We start from the raw sequence: 23,452 nt of genomic DNA on the forward strand, positions 1-23,452 counted from the left end.
AACATGCCCTGGAGAGAGAAGTAGCCGATTTTCGGCAGTTATTAATATCTGAGTAATATAGGACGCACGGGCGTAACGGTCTCAAAATCTTACGCTTCAAACCGATTAACGTTTAATAATTGGATGTTTTGTTTTCCGTAGAAGCTTGACAAAGCTTCTGCAAGTAGATTCTCAAAAATGTTTTTGTAATGTTGTTCGGTCTTTGTTTTATCCGTGTCTCGCTTTGTGAATCAAAAAGTGGAGATTTTAATGGCATTTTAAGATATAGTATAAAATAAAAGCAAGATTTGGACATCTTCAGGAACCACTGTTAGTCATGAATTTTTCTTTTGTGTATATAATTTAAAGGCTGGTAGCCGGAACTCAGTAAATTACTAATAGTGGTTGTTAATTAGCAATTAACGTTTGGTGGTGAGGTGTGTTTCATTGCTAGGTAACATGTATAGACAGACGTACTTCCGGTACTCGACGGTTGTCATGGGAGATCCCCTGAGTAGACGCATTTGATGTCTCGTCTGTCAACACGGCGTTGTGTCATGTACCATTCATTTGACTTCAAATATCAGAATGGGGATCTGATTTCGTCCATCTGGAGTAGATGTCCTTGATTTTTAAGGGAACTTGCGTTACCCTTCTGTTTCTTTTAAGTGTTCAGCGCGAGAACTGGAATTTACAATTTCTTGTTCTCTTTGTGTATGAGAAAGAATGTTCTTTGTCCGTGGAAGTTGTCGGTTTAGTTTCACATGTCAGAAGCCTCCGAGGCATACTGGTTGAAGGAGGTTATGAAGTTGGGTAGAATTAATCGCTGCTCATTTAAAGTTGTCGAAACTGTGTTGTTAAAAAGCAGTTGGTCAACTCATCGCATGGGGACCGTCGCCAGTAGTTGTTGAAGTAATCTAGTCCTGTGAACAGCCCGATCGGATGATGGTATATCATTAGATAATAGAATTGTTTTTCGTGACCTTGGGTTCAGAGTGGAGTTGTTATTCTGTCGTGGTTCAAGGTTACGTTTCTGATTTGATATTGAATTCTGATAGTAAAAATATCATGATTGTAAATACCAACATAAGCTGCTACTGTACTAATTTGTACGATTGTACTAGTGTCTAATCGTATTGAAATTAAACGGGAAATTATTTCTCTCATATATTTATCCTTCGCCCTCTTTCTTATGTTTCTATTTGTCTTCCGTTCCTTTGTTTTATCCCTCCTTTCTTTCGTATTTGATTCCCACCACTTTCACATATTTTTGTCGTCAGTTATTCTAAACTTTTGTTACTTTCTCCTTTTTTAAAAATCGGATATAATATGCTGCTGTGAAAAAATGAACCTGAGGCTGGTTACACATGAACCTTGGTTTTTTCACAGTGAAGAAGGTAATGGTTTTAAGTTAGCTCCTTTATACGAGACACCAAGGCTGTCTTCTAAATGCCTGGTCTCGACACAAAACCGTCTCAAAGAAAGTGGCGTTATCTATTGATAGCTCATAAATATGGAATCATTTAATACCCAAGATTTTATTTCTAGAATTGTCGACTAACTGGTCCTGTGGTGTTCGGCTTGTAAATAATACTGCAACAGTATTTATAAGATAAATGTTGGGCAGAAATTATATTAAAATTTGATCCGCTAGTCAGAAATCAATATTGATAAGTGCCGTATATTTTTATATACTTTACATTATATACACATTTATTTAGAATTAGTATTACAGCTTGGTCTGTTTTTAAGGTTTCCTAGCCCTCGACGAATTATGAATGCTTTTTCAACGGAGTCCATGTAGAAACTGGTAATTCTAGTGCTCGGAGGACTGTGGAGCTAATAGGTGGCGATAGTGACCACTGCTGTGGACATCTCTGTGTCGCCACCGAGTAATCCGTATGAACCAAAACCTAAACAGTTTTTTTTTGGCCAAATAAAAAGTTCTGCGTAATAGAACAATGAGAATTACTAACTATGCTGCATTAAAGTTTTCCACGAGTTCCGGCCACGCCCGTTTAAGTAACTTCTGTTATCGCAAGCAAACACTAAGAAACTGGTTTCATAACGCGGATTAAGATATGTCAGATTTACCGGTAAAGATCAGACATACAAGAACTGTGTACATAATTAACTTACCTTATTAAGTTATACAAGTGACTTGAATTCTTTTTGTATTTATACGTATTTAACGACGTAAACATGAACGCTGACATAAACCATCGTCAAGAATAGTTTATTCTTAATTGGTCGAAATATCGCTGCAGAATGAAATGGTTCACGTTTTCTGGACTTCAGTGAGGTTGGTCCGCTTTAAATTAGTAGTATCGTTTTTGATGAATGGGAATTTGTTGGAGAAATATGTCGTACGTAGTGGGAAGGTGTTTCTAGGCGTGTTAAGACAAAAAAAGTATAAGTCACCTATTAACTTGTGTCGTGTTCGTGTGTTTGCTAGCAACCGCGGTCAAATTACCACATCGATTTCTGCCATACTCTGTGTGATAGACCTGTGGTAAATTTTGTCGGGTCAGTTTGATTTTCGTCTAGTTTGATTCCTTTTAAGGGCCGAAACGAATATATATCGGAAAATTTTGAGTCTTTTGACACATTTTTATCAACTTTATTTTTTGTTCCTATTTATACGAATATTTATGGCTGAGTAATGATCCGATTAATGCCTTCATTAAACATTATAGACACCCAGTCCTGTACAGTGTTTCCACAGCCTCAGTGCTTTCGAAAATATTTCTAATACATTAACAGCAGCTACGTATTATGTGAACGCCTTCAGATGCAACGACCGTACAGCTCTGCTGTCATTGCGTGTGGCATACGTTGTAGATTGACGTCATACGTAAATGAAGTGCCACCCAGAGAATGCAGTTTCCTGTTCTGTTTGAAGTTGTGGCTGAGACTGGCACAGAATTCAAATAGGGTGTATTTTAAGAGTAGCAAGAACGTGGTGGAACTGTTTCTTCGATGTCTTTTAATAGAGTGAGAAATTATGTCTTACCTATGATAAGCACTACGGCGTTACGACGCGGAGATAAAACTTAAAAGATTCTTAACGACTTCACTGGGTTGAATGGTCATCTTAGAGCTACGGGTGAATGTGACCTCCGTACCAATTAGACAAGCCTGTGGTGGCGGAGATAAAAACAACAACAACTTGTGTCTGCGGGTATTACAACGCCAGTCGTCGGGCCCGTACGCCGATAGAACTATTACGCTCATCCCTAGTGATATTAAAAGTGTGTTGGTAACAAGATACGTGAAGGACAAATTACAGTCATAGCCGAGTAACGGAATTTCTGGGAACCTTCCCGTGTATCATCGGGATTATTTTCATGTTATGTAATTCACTGAAGAATGGTGAGCGGAATTCTCGTATCCAGGTTCTGTTTTTAGCCACTTTCTCATATTGCTGCAATATAATATATCCTGTGCGGGCTGGACTATAATTATACATTTACAGACGAGTTATATCTTCACAAGGAACATTGTCAGTATTTTAAGTGATCCAAGAAATCGACGAAACCATTTCTTAATCACATTTATAATTTACTTTTGTTTTTGGTGATTCTTTTATCACGGAACACACTTGTTGAACCGCGTGTTCGTAAAACGGTTCAACGTACATTGGAATTTATAGGAAAGGCGTGCAGTAATGATTGTAGTTCTTGAAGTTACCGAGAGATGGCGCGGCAATGTTGGATTGTACTGCAGCGCTTGGCGGGTCTCAGGAGTATCGTGATGTTGGTAGTAACAGGCGGCAGCAGTAGGAGAAGGGAAAATTCATTGATCTGCATTCTGCTGGCTGGGTTGTTCGGCGGGAGGGCGGGTAAAAGCGAGACTTCGGTGGAGGGTCAGGCAAGCAAGCAGACTGAAGCAAGCAGGCGCACGGTCGACCAAGCGAGAGGTAGTTTTAGTATACAGTGGCTTGACCCCAAGCGAAGAAGTCTGTGTGTGTTCGAGAGGGAAGAGAGTTTTTATACATTATTGAAGCAGTGTTTGTTTTTATATCGACGCTTATTTAGAAAGAGTGAACAAGATAATTTTCGTTTTTAAGAGGAAGGAACTAGAGCTAGGTTTTTAGCTTTAGTGAAGCGGGCGAAGTGTGTGCCTTTGGTACAGCAGGATTCTATGTGCTAGCCGTTCATCTTCAGCAGCCAAACTGTGGGGCTCAGGGGCCTTCTTTCTTCCGCCTCAGCCGGGAATGTATTATCCAGTGAGTATTGTGCTATTTGTATCAGTCCCCTGTTACGCACGAAGCACCATGTCCTCTCCACAGCATCCTGTAGACATACCGTTTTGTTCCCGATTAGAAGCATATGCAACGTGAGTTGTAAATTTGGCAACAGCGCAGTGAAGTTTTTCACGACGCTTGAAACGGAGACTGAGTTCTAAGTTCTATTTCTGCCTTATTAACACGTTCGTATAAGTAATGGACAATGCATCCTGTAGACATACCGTTTTGTTCCCGATTAGAAGCATATGCAACGTGAGTTGTAAATTTGGCAACAGCGCAGTGAAGTTTTTCACGACGCTTGAAACGGAGACTGAGTTCTAAGTTCTATTTCTGCCTTATTAACACGTTCGTATAAGTAATGGACAATGCTGTTTCTTACTGGCTAGTTGCCGTTTTCCAAGGACACTGTGCGTATTAATACGGAATGCGCAGTTCTTCGAAATAGATGCACAGAAACTGAAATGGATGTTTCGTACCGACAAGGACATTACGTACACTGACCGTGGAAAAGCTGTTCGTGTGTAGTGCAGCGAGTATTGATGTTCGCAGTCCTGATCCACCCGGCGTTGTGGTTATTTGTAAAACCATGCTAGCTTTGTTTTGGCATCGTGCCTTTTTATTTTGACCGTTTATGTTGCATCCTGACATGTTATTGTTCCCTTCACTCCCGTCTTTATTTAAGCGTATTCATTCGTTCAATACTTCTGCGTTCATAATTCAGTGTGCATCTGCCCCGTTGCCTGTACCGACTCCGGTTTTTTTGTTATCGATGCTTGGCGTTATGCGGGGGAAGGGGGGGGAGTTCGCTTCCTCAGCCAAGCGTGTCTACACATTCATTGCGGATTTGGCAATTTCAAACCAACTCGGTAATTCTCATAGAACTTTGCCCTTTGCTTTCATCAAGTTTATTTTATTATTCATTCCACAAAATGTACATGGGCTTTTTTCCAGTTAGTAACATTAACGTACGGGGATTGGTATCCCTGAAAGACTTCAAATATCGACACGCCGTACTTCATAAAATTAATATAAAGCGTCATACAGCGCTGTGGCGGTGGAGTGAATGCACTCCGCGATTAAACTGCGTCAGGTCGAGAGAAACTTACCTTGTGGGGGGGAAATGGACTTTTCTAACTGTCTTCCGTGTGCATTGTAAATAAGAGTAAAACCCCTCTAGTTGGACACCCATATATCCTGGACACCCCTCTATATTGGACACTTTTAATTGGAACCGGCGAATATCCTATAATTTTACATATCCACAATACCCTATGTCTTGGACACCCCTTTATCCTGGAACTTGGTCACCCCTTTTTGTTGTAAGTTGGACAGGTTCATGCACTTAACTTCGATGCTTTTATGGGAAACGTTTACAGTTAGTATTTTGTTGTTTTGAATTTGTGACTGATGAATGCCTTCTACCTGAGGATTTAATTATTGTTGAGGGTGTGAGACATTGAGCACATCATTGGAATCCAGTGAAAGTGTATAGTTATTCTTTTGTTAAACACCTCACTGGAGTTTTAACTTTGTCAGTATTGTGCTTGCAGCTGAGTTAAACAGTGTTAACAGAAATTGGAATTGTATGCGTTCGCTCATAATCAACCAGGAATGGTTGAAACATTATTCGGATTGCGGCGAAAATTAGAAAGAGGATGGACAAATTTCAAGATAAAAGCCAAAAAAGAAAAAAAAAGTATCTTGTGACGGACTTTTTTACAAGAAATAAGTGACATCATATGTTGAGCTAATGCCTTAATTACAATTAAAAAAATACATTCTGAACATTTAAAATTTCATTGATGCTGGGGTGTAATGTGCAACCATGAGAGTGGGTTTCAAAAGATTATTATTATTGTCATTAATTCTTAATTCGAGCAAGCCTACAGTAGTTAGATTATGTAAGTAAATAGATTACATTGTCGGTAAACGTAAAGTATCAGTGCCCTTCCCTTTGAGCTTATCCATGCAAGTTTAATTTAGTGAAAACAAAATTTGTAAAAATTTAATTTACCCTTTTGATTTTTCTTATCAATAATTTCCTTTTTGGGAAGGGCTCCACAATACTTTACAATTACCACATTGTCATTACACCACAATTTGAAAGATGATTTTCCCCTTTCCCTCTATCCTGAACACCTCTGTAACTTGGACACATTATCGTGGAACCGCAAGTGTCCAAGTTAGAGAGGTTTTACTGTATCTGATTTATGTAATGTTCTGATATTTGTGCTGGGTAGCGTCAGTGCTGCCACTGCTGCATACCTCGCGTGTCCCCGTTTCACCTACGTTGCACCATGTGTGCTCGGATGACGTCGTCTGCTGAACCACGTTAGTGGAATGGCGTACATACGTGGAACAGTACATAATATTTGGTGCCATATGGACATGATTTGTGCCATGTGTTGCGGGCTTGTAGCTGCTTATCGTCTTTTGTGTCTGATACATTTTTATTATTTTACGAGGACAATAGCGTCATTCGTATTGATACGTTGGCCATGAATCGTGAATTTAAGAATTTACGATCCATGTGAAGGTACACACACTTGTTTGTCGCCTTCGGAAGATGCCTTTAGTCTTTGGCATGTGTGGGCTAGACGACCATCTTAACGCTGTGTTTATTTGATACAGCAACGAAATTTATGAAGGGAGCGAGTTAAAATTAAGTCAGTCATTGCCCTGGATGATGCAGTTACGGTTTGCTGCAAGATTTTGGCCGGAAGTCTGGCTTGCAGTGTCTGAAAATTCGAAATAAATCTTCACTGAAATTAGGTCCGCATATTGACCGAGTGTTGCTACCAGACGTGTCTCTTGTCTGTAAGACGCTCGTGTGTGGTTCAGATGTATTAAACCTCCATTAAATTATTTATACTTTCTCTGTGGTAATTTGTTTTGAATCTAATTAGTAACGGTGCATATCTTAACTGGTTATAAATATGTAGGGAATGTATTTTATTTGAAATCATACATTATGTAGTCCCCGTAACTAAATTAGTGTTGACTGTGACGTAGAATAGGCATTGTATGTTGTTTGCATCAACGCACATTTTAAATTAGGTATATCAGAAATTGAAGTGAAGTAGGAAGCTTATCAGATGGCTGATGGAAATCGAAAAGTCGTTTCATAGAATGAATTACCGTTTCTGATCTGCTTATTAAATAAGTACGCCGACTGGTAAAAGTATAACGGGTTGGAGCCCGTTGCTTGGCGCACAGTTTAAAAAACACCAGTGTCACGTGCAGGCATTAGGTTATCGCAGATTTACGAAAGTCGCTGTCCATTGGCTAGCTGAGTATTCCGGAGATCTCAGGTTTAGATCTTGGCCCGGAGTAAGGCTGTCCTAACAGATTTCTTTTTGTGGTTCTGATCCATTCCAACAAATTCTGAGTAGGCCACGGCCACTTCATTCTATTTCATTCTTTGATAATCTTGCAACTCGGCGCTATAGTCTGAGCTGCTGGCGGCGTCATTAAATAAATAATAAAAATAGATTGAATGAGAATAATCTCAACGTGATGCTGTTGAAGATGAAAAACAGCATTTTCCGTTGTGAAATTGTTGTTTTCAGATCATCTTCTAGCTTCAGTGAAAAGTGAAACAAGTCCTTGATCAAAATGTTTACATCCAGGTATTGCGAATTATTGTTCTCCAGGATGCAAAATCAAACGTCTTTGAGTGGGCTACCGTATTTTCCAAGCCGCTGTCGTCATGCACTGCAGAAGAAAGTTCTGAAATTTAGAGGGCGTTGAAGTAAAAGTTGGCGCTTTGCAGTGAAACAGGTCCCGTAGCCCTGACCGTTCTAAAGTCTAAATATTTATCATTTCGTCAGCCGCCATTGATGTAATTTATTTTCAGTTTCTTTAAAGTTCAGGCTGTTTCCAGTCCCGCAGCCTTTTGTCACGTCTCGTGCCTCGTATATTCTGTCCACCGCCGACCTCCGAGAAAAGTTTCATGTGATTCTTATGGGCCTGTGGCGCCACATTGGCTCCAAAACGTTTATGTGTTTGAAACTTTGACGTCTTTCCCCTCCGAGATATTACCTGAAACAAACCGTTCTTATTTATGTCGACGAAGCTGTTTCTCGTCACAGTAAAGTTGGAGTTACGATCGATTCCAGTCTCCTGGAACCGAACATTTTGTTATGGAATCAATTCCTTGGTCTTGGCTTCTTGAGGCCGTTGGTGTTCATAATATTCGGTTACTGATGAGAGACGAGAACGTGGGAAGTGTGTAATGAAGTATGAAGCGGCTATGAAACGAAGACATTTTAATTGCATTTTTGGACTACAGCAAAATTACCCGTGATGAAGTTAATTATAGAAGGTTTATTTAATTTGATGCTGTAATCCAAAACCCAAATGTTTCAATGACGAATACAAGACACGCTGCTCGCAGATAAAAAAAAAATACGTCTACTTATACGGAGAATTTTTGAAAATTTGTACGAGGGTCGCTCATTAAGTAATGCCCCACATTTTTTTTCTCAGCCAATAATGAAGATAGAAAAGTGTACTTTTACATGCTTGAGATTTGATGTTTCCCGCGTTCGTGTACGGAGTTTCAAATGATTCCAACCGATAGCGGAGCTGTAGTGAACTGTTAAAATGGCGTCTGTGAACGACTCTCGTTACAAGCAACGAGCTGTAATTGAATTCCTTGTTGCTGAAAAAGAAACGGTGGTGAACATTCATAAACGTTTGTGTGCTGTGTATGGAAGCTGTGCAGTCGATAGGAGCACCGTTGGTCGCTGGGCTAAGAGAGTTAAAGCTTCAGGAAGTGAAGAAACCGAGCTCCGTGATCTGCCGCGCTCTGGGCGTCCTGCCACAGCCACCACTCCAGACATGTTGAACCGCGCGGATGCCATTATTCGTGAGGATCGGCGCATCACAACTCGACAATTGGCCCAACAGCTTTCAGTCAGCAATGGAAGTGTGATTGCAATTATCCAGGCTCTCGCATATTCGAAGGTGTGCGCAAGATGGGTTCCACGAAGTCTCACAGCAGACCACAGGATTCAAAGGAAAACGATTTCTTCTGAATTGTTGGAGCGTTTTGATGCTGAGGGAGAGGTCTTTCTGTCCCGGATCATTACAGGTGACGAAACCTGGATACACCACTTTGAGCCAGAGACAAAAAGGCAGTCAATGGAGTGGCATCATCCTCAATCACCGAGAAAGAAGAAATTCAAGACAACTCCCTCCGCCGGAAAAGTCATGATGACTGTCTTTTGGGACAGTGATGGGGTCATTCTTGTGGATGTGATGCCAAGAGGTGCGACCATCAATTCAGACGCGTACATCAGGACCCTGAAAACCCTCAAGAAGCGTTTTCGACGAGTTCGGCCTCACAAGCATCCAGCAGAAATTTTGCTCCTGCACGACAATGCACGCCCTCACACAAGTCTGAGAACCCGGGAAGAAATCACCAAATTGGGTTGGACGGTGCTACCCCATCCACCCTACAGTCCAGATCTGGCACCCTCCGACTTCCATCTCTTTGGGCCACTTAAAGATGCTATCCGCGGAACAAGATTTGAAGATGACGAGAGCGTGATTCAAGCAGTGAGGACATGGCTACGTGCACAGGACAAGAGCTGGTACCGGCAAGGCATGCATGCACTTGTTCCACGCTGGCGTAAAACCGTACAAGTTGATGGGGACTATGTGGAAAAATAGTATGTTTAAAGGAAACATTGATTTATATTGTCACTAAATTTGAGCCATCTTGAATAAATATGTTCTGAGGAAAAAAATGTGGGGCATTACTTAATGAGCGACCCTCGTAATTGTAATGGGAAATTGTTCGTAGGTTTTTTTGAAATACGACGCATATATTTTCCTTTGATCTCTGTCTTACCAGAGAAGACCCATGCTATATGTGGATAAAATAAAAGTACTGTAATAATTGAAAACCAAGTAGCGTGTTTATGAGGATTGTCAGTTGTAGTTCTCTGGGTTGTGATGGCGATGACCTGCCCTGTGCTGCTATTGTGGTTTGAACCTCTGCACTGATCTCCTTTTGATGCCCTCCCGAGATGTTCATGATGGCGAACCTGAATCATGTGGCACCCGGCATTAATAGCCTAAATAAGAATATTTGTACTTCGGAAATGTTTCTGACCTTGTGAATGAAGGCCTGGAGGACCAAATGAAGTTGCTTATTCATTTAGATATTTTACGACGATATTTCTGCGGCTACAAACAAAACAAGTGAAAGGTCGTGTTAGGATTGCGTGGTTTTATGGCGCTGTATCAGGTGCTGAAGCTGTATAAATTTGGAACGTTGTGTGCGTTAGGGGGGAAATGGGATGGTTTTTGGACCGTGAATGGGGGGAAGAGGTCCAACACACAAATACTGAGTTTCAATTCTGTTACTTGGGGGGGGGGGGGGGGGGTCCAACTTCTTTTAGTCTGATTCGCTAGTCAGTTATTCTGTTATAATTGCCTCGACGACTGGGCGCACGGGATGACATGTTCCTCGTCTATATTTCCAGTAACCTGTTTGTGGCGTCGTCATATGATAAATTTAGGTATGTTCGAGAAACTTGCAAGTACTGCATTCTCTTTGTGATGAAGTGTACGGCCCGTTAATTTTCTGACTGTTAAGTGGAATGGTGTGAATCTAATTAAAGCGCTTCTGGGAAAGTTGCATTTACTTCATGTGGTTTAGGTGTGTGATTTGCTGCTTATCATTCTGCAGTGCTGAGTAGCGACATGTTGGGTTTTTTTTACGCGTTTAATCATGATTTTTATCAAAATTGTTTTTTCGTAAAATTGTTTTAATTGTTTTTGTAGGACTCCAACATTCATCAGATTCGACTTGTCCAGACAATTCAACGAATCCATTCAGTGCTGCGGACGTATTTAACACGATTCCGATTGTAATATTGTATAGTTAGAGATCAGTATTATCTCTCTTCATCAGTTGAGCGCATGTCCAAATACCTCGATACGTGGTACAGGCCACTGACACTGATATGTCGGTGTAGTGGTTAATAATTTTGGTTTCAGTTTCGATTATCAACTCCACGACAGGGTATACATTGCATGCATGTATTCGTGGTAGGATTTCCTCGGTCTCACAAGGCAAGTGCTCTTATAAGCACTTCTAGTCGAATACGACAGCCTTTTCCAATTTCTTCCGATCCACACACATCGCACGTATTATGTTATCAGTAAATTAACTTTCTTTCAGTTGATTAATAAATCAACCTGTTAAATGACAAAAAAATATTTTTATTAACGGCATTCATGTCCACATGTTAACTGTAATTTCACGTAACAAAGTAGGAAGAAGTTCGAGACTCCGAAACAGCATGATTATGTTAAAAATTTTAATCGCGATCAATTAAAGTACACGCTTTGTCCACTGATCGGCGATTAGCGTGACCAATTGTTTATATGTACCGCAGAAATGTATACCGGGCGGCATCTTATCTTTATTCGTGGTTTATTTAACGACTGTGCCCAGAAGTTTGCGACAGGCCTGAGTTAAAGTGCGGATCACTCTTTTGTAAATCTCGTCCAACCCGAATCGGGTTGTTTACAACAGACGGAGCGTAACTTCTTTTATTTGTGTTTTGTTTTGTTTTCGTGTTATGTCAAGGACATCGTAAGCATCGACCAGGAACAGTGATGTCATGTGATATCGATAGTGGCCGCGTGCATGACATTGAACGTCATCCCTAGGGTATAGGAAACTGCATGTTTGCCACATGTTTATGTTCTGAACAGGCGTAACTGTATTTTGACCTAATGTTCACATTTACAGATATTTATGTATTGCAGATTTCAGTGCATTTTTAATTCTTTTAAGTTTCTCTTCACACCTCGTGTTTATAGGAAAATTACAATTTGTTAATGTTTATCAGTTTATATGCATAATTTCTCGGCTTGCGAAGTATAACGCAAAAAGTTACTTTCTCGTGGGGATCCGTCGATTTTAGGTATAATTTTTTAGTATTGTTATTCTTATGCGTTCAAGAATCCGTTTTATGTTTAATTTATTTAATTTCTGTTATTTTGGAATTGGAACCTGTTTGCACCATTTGTCTGTCACGTCTCAAAACGGAAGATATAAAAGGTTAAGTTTCACTTGAATTCTGGATTCTTCTTATAGTGCATAACGTAACAGCCATCAACTGTATTACCTTCAGTTAAGATCGAATTTGAATATATAATAGATTGAATTGGATTTTGAAAATGAAAAATGAGATAGTGTGGCCTAAAGATGGAGCCAGAATTTTGGGTTCTTATGGACACCGTAATGGAATTTGGTGTTTAGTCGCATGGGAGGGGGATCTTTGACTTTGTATTTTGTAACCAGCGCCATTAATATGATTGCGTGATCTCACCAACTTTACGCTCTTTGGATAATTGATGGCGGCGTGTTTGCAGTTCACCTGCTCAGAACTCTCGCGTATTATGCAATCTTCTGTGCTGTTCCGATGTTCAGACTTTTCAGAAGAAGTTCCCATGTGGGTTACATGCGCAGATGCATTGTGGCACTTGTCATTACCCGGACTCAGTGAATCCGGGTACATGAAACATTTCCACAGTTCTGATAGTAAATTCGCATAGCAGTACGTTTCAATTGTCATGGTTTATTCAGAGGAATGATATATGTGTTCATTGTTTATTGCAAACATTTTAGAAGTAGGCGAGACGGTGATGTTTTGGCAAAGATGCAAGTTTGCGTTCAAATGCCGAGGGTCTCGTGAGATGTTCTTAGTGTAAGTAGAATATAAAGTAACTTATGGACAATTTTCGGTAGCGGGTTCGAATTGAAGCAAGCTTAAGCCGGGCTGCGTCCTTGTTTGCGTCGAAAGGTCGAAAGTCGTTGATATTTTTGGCCGGTTTTATCGGCAGTGTTCGTGATTAATAGTCCTACAAGATGCACATCTTCAAAGCCTGCCAAAGCGTAGAACGTTCTGGTTCAGATGGACACAATTTTAATGTATTTGGCTAATAATCTTTTTCTGCTCCAGATGTAATTTATAAAATTTCGTGTCAAAGTTTGAGGGAAATATGATATTATTATCATATACCTGCTGTGATGCACAGTTGGCTCTCCATTTAGTGGGTAACGAAGAATTATTTGCATGTATTAAATTAATTACTCGGTAGCTTGCGTAAGTTCGTCTTGGTGTTTTAAAAAAAAATAATATAAGAACTCATAGCTGTTGGTTTTCAACGTGGTCTGTTAACTGCTGGCGCCAACTAACCTCTGTAGTTGGTAGGACTAGAATTACGTTTCGTCATTCTGTGACGCATACGTTTATTAACAGCTGTTGGGATATTCACGTCGGTTCGTGTGAACTGTTTGAGCCTCTCTGATGGAACGTTTTCACATGAACTAGTATACGCTTGAAATTCGTAGAAATGACAGGACTTTTGTTACCAACATAATAGTATTAAACATCATATTCTTCGTATACAGCTATGACGAGATGTACAGAACGACAAGGGATGCCCCAGTGAGGGTTAAGCCGCGCGGGTAGCTTGTTCTTGGTCACCCCTAGGCAATTCCTGGGATGGGCAAAATGTTCTTGTGGGGGCGGGGGCACCATATGAAAGCAATCATGGGGATGTAGAACCTGGGAAAGGGCACTGCCGTCAGCAGTTAAGTCTTAAAATATAATTATGTTACCGTAGTTTTTGTAGAACGTAAAATAATTTTGTAGCCTACGAAGTCTGTGTATACGTTCCATTTGGTAACAGTAAGTAATGAACCACTGAATATGAAAATTGTTATGGAACGAAATTGTGAACAAATTGTGTGCAGTTAATTCTGTACGTCTTAAAACAGAAATATGACGACCGAGAAAAATGTTAGCGGCTGCATCTTTAAAAAGCTTTTACGTGGAGAGTTTGTGATACAAGAATATGCAACTATATACACCAGGAAGTTATATACTTCGTAATTCTTGTTGGCTTCAGTGTGTGGAATGAAAGTTCAAGGGAAAGTATGCGTTAAACTGTAAAAAAGTTAGTTGGGATTCAGTTCGATGTGAAGGTTTGCCTTGTACCATGAAACATCTTCATCGGCGAGTTACGTTCGGAACTAGCTTTTTCGTTTCTCGTGTCGTGTTAATAGAAGAATTTAATACGAGGTGTTTTTAATCTCCATACAGTAATTTTGCTAAATAAGACGTCAGTGTGTCAGCATCTGAGGAAAGGGATTCTTATTATTTACGTATTGTCGATTTAGTATTGTTTTTTATTAGTATAGGCGCCGTGGCCCAGGGGAAATGGAATAAGTTCTTTACCAGTGACTGATTTAATCGGTAACTTGGGCTTACTGTTTCTACCTTAAGATTCCTCTTTGTTTCATGTCCATGTACTTCCAACTTCTGTACTGCATTTGTCGATTTAGAGTTAAGGTGTCTCCGCTCTAACTACGCTAGTTGATTGTAAACTGCGCCGTTCTTTCATTGATTACCGGTGAGCGGATGAGGGTAGAGGTTTTATCGACCAAATCGAGATGTCGAAATGCCAGCTGGCTGAATTCCAAATCTGACGTCCTCGTTCCAACTGGTGCAGGAGTTCCAGAAGTAGTAGCTGCCATGTTTAGCTGTATATTTATTTCCACTTTACTCTTAAGCCCTTTACACATTTTTTGATTCATCACTCTTTAAACTTGATTTGATAATGAAAGTTTTGAAACCTTTACGAATATTCCGCTACTCATTTGTAGTTTTAAGGATTGTCTTTGTTAAGTACGTTGTCACTAAATCGACTGGTTTCGGTATGAAGTTCTAAGTATGCCTCATTTTTTATACATCATTTTGAAACTGTAAAGATCTTTTGTGCTCACTTTATATTTATGGGTTTAATATGGTTATGGTCTTTGTAATGAAGTGTTGTGCCTTCTTTGAGGTATAGGATGAATATTTAAATATCATTTTGAGAGCTTCGACTTTGAGGGTTGTCCATCACTTGGGTCTTCAGCCATAACCTTTGAATCGGTGAAAAATTTATCAGAAATAGTGTGTTAGATTAACTATAATTTGATTTTAATGGGACATAATAATGGGAACATTCACGTATTTCGCGTTTATCAGTCACTAAAAATAAGACAGTTGATTCGTAAATATATCTTTTACCAGACAGTAAAGGAAATTCATTAAAAGACAGGTCTCTGGCATCTTAAAAGGAAATGCCGTTGTAAATAAAAGAATTAACTACTCTGTTAGCCAGAGAGATACGAATATAATATAATATATGTCAATAATTTAATCAGGTTTTTTGCTGGTTAAATAAACATTTTGTCAACTGTTAATTACGAAATATTGTTTTGTAGGCGCGTCTGTATCAGTTGAAGATCTGGATGTAAGTATTTGAGGGAATTGGCCCCCGTGTACAATAGAATCGAACGTTTTGCTCAAATCCATGGTCTGTGTACTTTGGCTGATGTTATTTGAAGGCCTCTCCAAAGTCGTTCCACGAAATCTCGCGTAGGCCGTCTTATGGTCTTCTTCCTGGATAATGTAGATTGCACAGACTTGCTTACATTGGAAAAGTTTCAGTATCAACAACGGATCGCTGTTTTTATTCCCGTGACTTTTAAAGCGTTTGAGAGAGGCAATACGTAGCCATTTGCTTTCGCTGCAGAACGTCACATACCAGTGATGTTAGGGAATTATTATACCTTATGAACCTACAAAGCATGTGGTGTGTGTGAGCGTTGTGTACAGTTTTAAATGTCTCGCGTGCTTTCTTTTTTTTAAGCAATACGGATGGGTTTGTCCTGTGTTTTTACCCTTCTTTTTATGTAGGATATGTTTCACCCATATTTTGTTTTAACGTCGAACATCAAATCAAAATTGAAGCATTATTCATGGAATTGGCCGTCTATGACGTTATGACATAGTCTCACTTTGAAATATAATTAATTTATGTCTGGTTTCTGTCCATGCTCTTTGTCATATTTACGACTTTATTGATTCCAAGTCACTTTTGTTTCATGCCTCCTTATTTACAAATCTCCAAACCAGTTTATGTTTTTGTTTTGTTTTATATACTGTTTTGTTTAAATAACCACTGGGAGTTGCTCGTACCCCTGTGATTGAACGTTATTTCCCTAAGGAAAACAACGAAAAACCTCGGTTCCTACTTAAACCCAGTACTAATAACTTACATTTACCTTCGAATTCACTGGGAATAGACGAACTGTTAATGGAGGACATGTATCGGGGTAGTGATGTGTCGTCAATGTAGAATTACTGTTGTACTTGATTTTATGAGAACGCACGCCTCCTTAATTAACACTGACCTGTGCCTCAAACCCTCTGGACATAAGTCGTTCAGAGTGCTTGGTATAATGGCCAGTAATTGTATGCTTCGGATAAGCGATTCATAACGATTAACATGTCAGGCGCGCACGTATGACAGACTCAGTGCCGGTAAACAAACCTTTATTAAAAATGATACTGGAATATTTTGGTAATATAAAATTGAAGGGGTTAGACTCGACGTGGAAGCCGTCCAAGTTATGGGTAAGCGTACGTTGTCTAGGAAATATGTCGCTGTAATATGTACGTAGTATGGAAGGTCCACTCTCGACATTTCAGGAATACTCTCCTTAGAATTACGACAAAATAAATTAACTTTGATTTGATTAAAATAACCATTTTGGTTCTCCTACAAAGTAACCATTGGGCGCCTCGTCACATCTTCAGCATTTTTTTGCAACGATATTATTTTCCTACGGTTAACCCTTAGAAGCCGAAGATCTTCTAAATAATACTTAAAGAATTTGATCCTTACCGCAAAGAAAACACCACACCTTATCATTACAAAAATCAGCTGGTTAATGATCTTTAAGGATGTAATCGCTGTTTACAGTGAGACTCATACGAAACCCTTAAATGCAAAAGGAAGAGTTTCTTATCGTTGAAGTAGGTTGGGCTTTAAAGCGTTAAAACATCGCTCCGTGGAGATTTAGAAGGTGCGTAGGGTTAATGCTGTACGTATTTAACCTAGGCACAAGCTGGCTATGGTAAGCTTAACGCATTTTCCTTGTTGGCTGTCGTTTGGGAAGCCGAATATGCCCAAAGACTGTTCTGCGTGGGCTGTTGAGAATAATTTAGGATACCTATTGGGAATCGAACACGGGCCATCCACTCAGCACTGAATCATTTTGCTGACAGATGTTGCCGATCCAGTTTCTTGAATAATATTGTTTTGGATCGTTTGGGTGGAATCGTTGGGAAGGTAAACCTTTCGCTCCCATGACGGATTGATTGACGTGTGCTCTGTCACTCTTTCGTCAAAGAAAATTCGAAAAAAAGAAGCCAGAAACTTTTGGGTGATTTATGTAAAGCGATGACAACTTTTCGATGACAGTTTTGTGGTTATAATTTAAGAATTCTGTAATGAATGCTCATAAGTACACGCTGCGGTATAGGAATTCATATTCATCTACAGAATGTCCTAAGATTATGTATACACTACAGGGATTTTGGTGGCCGATTGTCACTCACTTGATCGTCGCTGTCAACTGCGCCTCGAAGCTAACGGTAGTCATTTTTAACATCTACACTAGATTCGCTAATTCACTGCCAGTACTGACGTATGTATTGAATTTATGCATACACTGTCTTTATAGTTATGCAAGAACCTCTATGAAATGTAAACCAATGAAAAACTGAATTTTTTTTCGGTTCCGTGGCTCTAGTTCTGTAACGGGTTTTGCTGTAAGTTTATATACCATTTTCTGGGCCATATGTTGTTAAATTCTGTTGTTTTAAAATGAGTTATTAATCGATCGCACTGCAGTGATGTAGAAGCGGTTTGACCAATTTATTTTCTCCGGTTTCCGTAGTGTTTATTTACGATTTTATTGGCGTGTTTGGACGGCTTTCTAAATTGGCCGACCAGGTTAATCGAATTTCGTTTGAATGAACGAAAGGAGACCACCAATATCGGAAGTCGTGGCCATTTGGCCGTGTTACCAGTTGGAAAAACAGCCCATGTATGTGGGTTTCTTTCTTCATTCTTCTACGTCTGGTGTCTTGTTAAAGCTGTTGAGGCCTGAGTATGAATGCGATGGAGGAGCGCCACGTTGCTCACCAGGAGGCATCCGAAGCCCGTGAACGTCGTTTCTATTTTCACCACCACAGCCAACAGCGGCTGCATCTGCCCGTTCTGTATGACATTCTGGTACTAGGATGTATCTGTGTAAATTTAAATGCGAACTCATCCAGTTCTTTAACACTAGAGTCAAATACCAACAACAGATCAGCAGAAATACGAGTGTAACCGACTGATGCGAATTTAAGATTGATGCTGAGGTGTGCTAGTCACAGTTACGACCTGCCTTAGATAGTGACAAATATTAGCCATTTTACCCGAGTGAATGATAGCAGAAAGTTATCTGTCCCCCGTGTCTCATTTAAGTTTGCGGCAAGGTTTCAAGCATTCTGTGCGTCACGCGTTCGGATGGCTACCCATGGGCAAAATTCTCTCGGTGTTACGACGTCATGCCCACACCACGTTTCAGCCCAAAGACCAACAGCGACATATTTACCGCTGTGAGAACTTTGCCTCAGATATTATTAGCGTGATCAAATCAAGGAGAATGAGATTGGCCGGGCATGTAGCGCTCATGGAGAGATACTGAATTCATAAACGAAACTCTGGTGGTAAAGCCTGAAGGGAAGGGACCACTCGGACGACATACGCGCGGGAGGGGGATAATATTAAAACGAATATTAATGAAGTAGGGTTAGAAGTTGAGTGGATTTATCTGGTTCAGGATAGGATCCGATAGCAGGCTTTTGTGAACGTGGTAATGAGCTTCACGGTTCTGTGAAAGGCGAGGAATTCACTGACTAGTTGATCGGTGTGTTAGGTTCTCGAGAAAGACTACTTCATGACATTGCTTACTTAGCTAATTAGTTGGTAATAATTTACATTGGCTGTGGTAATCAGACCTCAAGATTAGATGTATTTTGAGACGTTCTTAATTAGATTACATCCTACAATGTCATTTGGTGTTTTCTGTTCCTTTCTTCATATGTGGCAAGGTCCAGGATGTTGTGTTATTTGGCCGACTCGTCGTCGAAACTTTGAAGTTGTCTGGCGTATCAGAACACGAGATCACTCCACACGTGATGCATCTGGACATCTGGAGAATTAGCAAAACTAGTTCCGGTTCCGCCTGCATGAACACGCATATATGTGTGAGGAGGAGATGAGGTGACTTACTACAGGATGTTGTGTTTGTGTTGATTCGCTGTATTCGTGGCCGGTACTAATTATTAGACACCGCGTTAAACTTCCGGAGTAGGATTTGTTACGTCAGGGATGAACGAGCAGAATGGATTCGACCCTAGAAGCCGTACTTTGTGCATGGCGGTCAAACGTCTTTGCCGGAAAGCCAGGTCCTTGTTAGTTTACCCGCGAGATCATTTTATACGTATGTATGTATGTATAGCGGAGTGAAGTGTAGTTTAAAATTGTTTGCGTATCTTAGTTCTAAAATAACATTAGAAGTAAAAACATGTAACCTTGTTAACATCAGGCACGAAGTACAAGGTATTTCATAAGGTTTAATGCACAGTGATTAAAGCTTAAGAAGGGAAATTTGTGATTTATACTAATGGGACAAAGAGATTTTAGAGGATTACTTAAATTAGATCGTCGAAGCCTGTCAGGCCGTGATTTATGTGAGGATTGAGTGAAATAAATGTAGAATTTACGATGCCAAAGTATGATCTAATTGCCATATGTGTTGTGGGGCGTGTAATTTATTTATCTGCCCCACGAAGCACGCCACAGCTTGAATAACGAAGGAGAAATCAAACAATAACGTGGTGGTGCATCATTGCCGCAGTTCTGGTTGGTTCACTGCACCTGAAGAATGGTGCTGTTGACTTCATTGGCATGACTGAGGGGCCACAAATGTATTTAGTCGAGAAGCTTTGAGAACGCCCTGCTTTCAACCCACTGGGATCAATATGCTAACTCTGTTCTTCCACACGCACGCACCATTGGCACTTGTAATCACGCAGAAAGTCAGTACTTTTAGCGTTGGGAAAAATGAATGTGTGGGGGTATGATGCTAGGTGCTGTATACAGTGACGTTTCGTTCGCGGTTGGACGGATAGTTTAAATTTCGTAATACGAACTTCACAGTTTTGAAACTCTTGAACCTCGTAATCTAGTACACGGTGTCTTGCAAGTGCGATGCCATTTGTTAAATTCAGACGCGTCGGAATTTCTTGTTTATTAATAATTATTATGTCGGGGTCACCTCCTAAAGAGGCACAGTCTAAGAGGCGTCTCGTTACTGTGGAGGCGAAATCAATGTCTGCCTTTTCGTTAGCCAAATAGTTCAGTTTTGACAATCTGAGGTGCTTTTTTCCGTCTAATCACAATTGTATATAAATAAAATTATACATAAGATATTAAAAGATCATTTACATATTTGGTACAACTTTTTACTACATGTTTCGGTTACATTGAACCATCTTCAGGTGTAAAGTTAAAAGTTAAAATTATAATCTTATAAACTAAAACTTAATTACTGTTGTTGTGTAACTTCTGATGATGTTTACTTCCAAATTCATTGGAGTGAGGGTATATTTTGAAGTGATAGTGGTTTAACATTGGCCTGTAACGTAAATAATTTAAAATATTTTTAATTATTACTGAACTTGAAAGAACGAGTATAGAAGACAAAATGTAATAAGGTAAAAATAAGTAAAAATGGAAGGTAAAATGTAAAAATGAACATACCAAGGAAGAGCGTAGATATGTCTTGAAGGTATTCAGAAGTAGTTTATAAGATTATAATTTTAACTTTTAACTTTACACCTGAAGATGGTTCAATGTAACCGAAACAAGTAGTAAAAAGATGTACCAAATATGTAAATGATATTTTAATATCTTATGTATAATTTTATTTATATACAATTGTGATTAGACGGAAAAAACACGAATAATTAAATTTTAATTCACAATATGACGCAATTATATTAACTTACAAAATCTGAGGTGCGTTGAATTGCGGTTCGTACCGTTTAAGTATCTTTCATGTTCATGAGATATGCTGTGCAGATGTTCTTCAACACAGTCGTAGTATCTGTGCGGTTGCTGTACACTGCGACCACTCCAGCTGTGCCTCTCGCGACCTTGTTCAGTTTAAAAACAACTGCCCATTGTAGATAATTCTCGTGCAGATGTTCTGCCCTCTTGGTGTAACGTAAAGTGTGGTTTCTTTACAGCATCAGAAGCTTGCCATTCGTTCCTGTGTACTTTTGCACTGTTGATTTTTGTAGTAGGGGCTCAGAAATCCAACAGTTTTATAATTGTTATTTCAGTCTGACATTTTGTTAATAATCCGTGTATGTTTTTCCAGACGCTCCTTATTTGTAATTTTGTTGTTGATTGTGCTGACACACAATACTTCATTCCAGTTATGTACCTTTGTATAGAGCAGTGGTATTCAACCTGGGGTACGCGTACCCCCGGGGGTACGCGAAGACATCTTAGGGGGTACGTGAGATTTAAAAATATATATATTATTTTATGATAAACATTGAATAATCAGTAATGTAATTTATTTCATTTATTTTAGATGTAGATTATATACTATATATAACTTGAATTATACACCAACAACTTTGGGGGTACAAAGTTGAAGAGAAATTATATCTGGGGGTACGCGAACAAAATAGGTTGAATACCACTGGTATAGAGCATTGATGATTTAGACGGTAGATTACACTTAAAATTATTCATTGTCAGGACTTTTTCCATCGTCTGTTCTTTAAAACCACGACGTTTCGGAAGCTGGTTCTGTCTCCGTCTTCAGGTGAGAGATACCATGGATATCTAAGGGACCCAACAGAGTAGGTACATCTCACCTGAAGACGGAGACAGAACCAGCCTCCGAAACAGACGATGGAAAAGTCCTGACAATGAATAATTTTAAATATAACAAAATGTTAGGAGATCAGGGAAAGTCATTAAAGGACAGTTTCTTGTCATATATCATGATATTTGTGGGTAAGGGGTTGCGTCGAGCGATATCTGAGAGTGAAGGATTAATTATATATAGCGCATGCCGGCAGTGATGCATCCAGTAAAGCAGAAGATTTCTAGTTTTGAAGTTTCAGTCGGATACCGCAGCATAGATTGGTGAGTCTCTTTGACATGGACTAATGTTTCTGATATGGGCGCCGCACGGAAATAAGCTGAATCATCTTCGTCCTCCTCGCTTCCCCATAAATGTGACGTCACCCACCGGCTAGATTGATCGCTGTGTAAGTCGTGTTATGCTACTACGGTGATAACGAGACTCATTACGTCACAACCACGTCTTGGACAAACATTGCGTTAGTCTCTCATGCCCGTGGTATGGCAGATAAACTACAAGACAGTTTTACGCTGATATTTAGAAAGTTTCAGGACGTGATCAACGCATGTAGTTTGCAAGGAAGGATGCTTTTAATATCATCATGCTCATGTGTATGTACTTCCGAGTTAACTTTGAAATAACTGACGAATTTCCGCGAAACTTGCTATGGACACATTGGAGTCGAGGAAGCATTTGCTTTTTCTGATTTCCTGCCATTAGTGAAATGCACGTGGCAGTTTTGCGCAATTCTTTATACAAAGTATACAATATGGCGGCCACGCGAAATCTACATTTTATATGACATTGTGTCATAAATGTGCCTACGAATTATGTATGGAGTTCTGTTTATGTCTGCTTCTTGCCGAGTTTGTCAAATGCACGTTGTAGGCAGTTGAACTTTGACCTTGTGTTAAGATCGTCCATTTTACAGGAACGCACCGTGATTCAAAGCCTGCATGCATACATACATTGCCCCTACATAGAACGAAGCCGTATATATATTTGTTGCCGACGTTTTGGTATTAGTTGCAGATAGTACTCTTGCATAAACAAGGTCATTTCGTTCATACATTAAGGTAAATAAACTGCATGACCTCCACATTGATATCTACGGAGACGGGGTTATCAACCTGTTCGCCTTCATGACTGTCTTTGTTTATTTCGTACGTTATTTTTTTACCGACAGATGCCAGTGGTTATCGGCATGAGAGCTCTGATATCGGTGTCTTGGTTAATAAATGCTGTTGAATGGTGAAGTCGCTAGTTCGTTTCTCGCTACATAACGTTTGGTCTCGGTTCCTTTATTCATCCCTACTTTACCTGATTTCAGTGAATATTAAACAATGGAAAATGTGTCT

At 39.7% G+C, this 23,452-nt stretch overlaps 1 protein-coding gene across 27 annotated transcripts in view; it reads left to right on the top strand.

The window, feature by feature from the left end:
• Rbfox1 (RNA-binding Fox protein 1) overlaps positions 1-23,452 on the top strand; it is a 351,925-nt gene that overhangs the window by 224,226 nt on the left and 104,247 nt on the right. The window contains exon 1 of one of the 27 annotated variants that reach the window (XM_087351502.1): positions 3,739-4,207. The exons of the other annotated variants lie outside the window; for them this stretch is intronic. Within the exon in view, the coding sequence (XP_087207628.1) occupies positions 4,196-4,207 (12 nt within the window). The 5' untranslated portion in view covers positions 3,739-4,195. Of the gene's footprint in view, positions 1-3,738; positions 4,208-23,452 lie in introns of those variants that run through there. 27 annotated transcript variants of the gene reach the window in all.

This window comes from Zootermopsis nevadensis, unplaced genomic scaffold (genome assembly GCF_977971745.1).
Source record: "Zootermopsis nevadensis isolate Lab colony 2312 unplaced genomic scaffold, Znev_1.0 Znev_ptg000019l, whole genome shotgun sequence".
Classification (NCBI taxonomy): Eukaryota; Metazoa; Arthropoda; class Insecta; order Blattodea; family Termopsidae; genus Zootermopsis; species Zootermopsis nevadensis.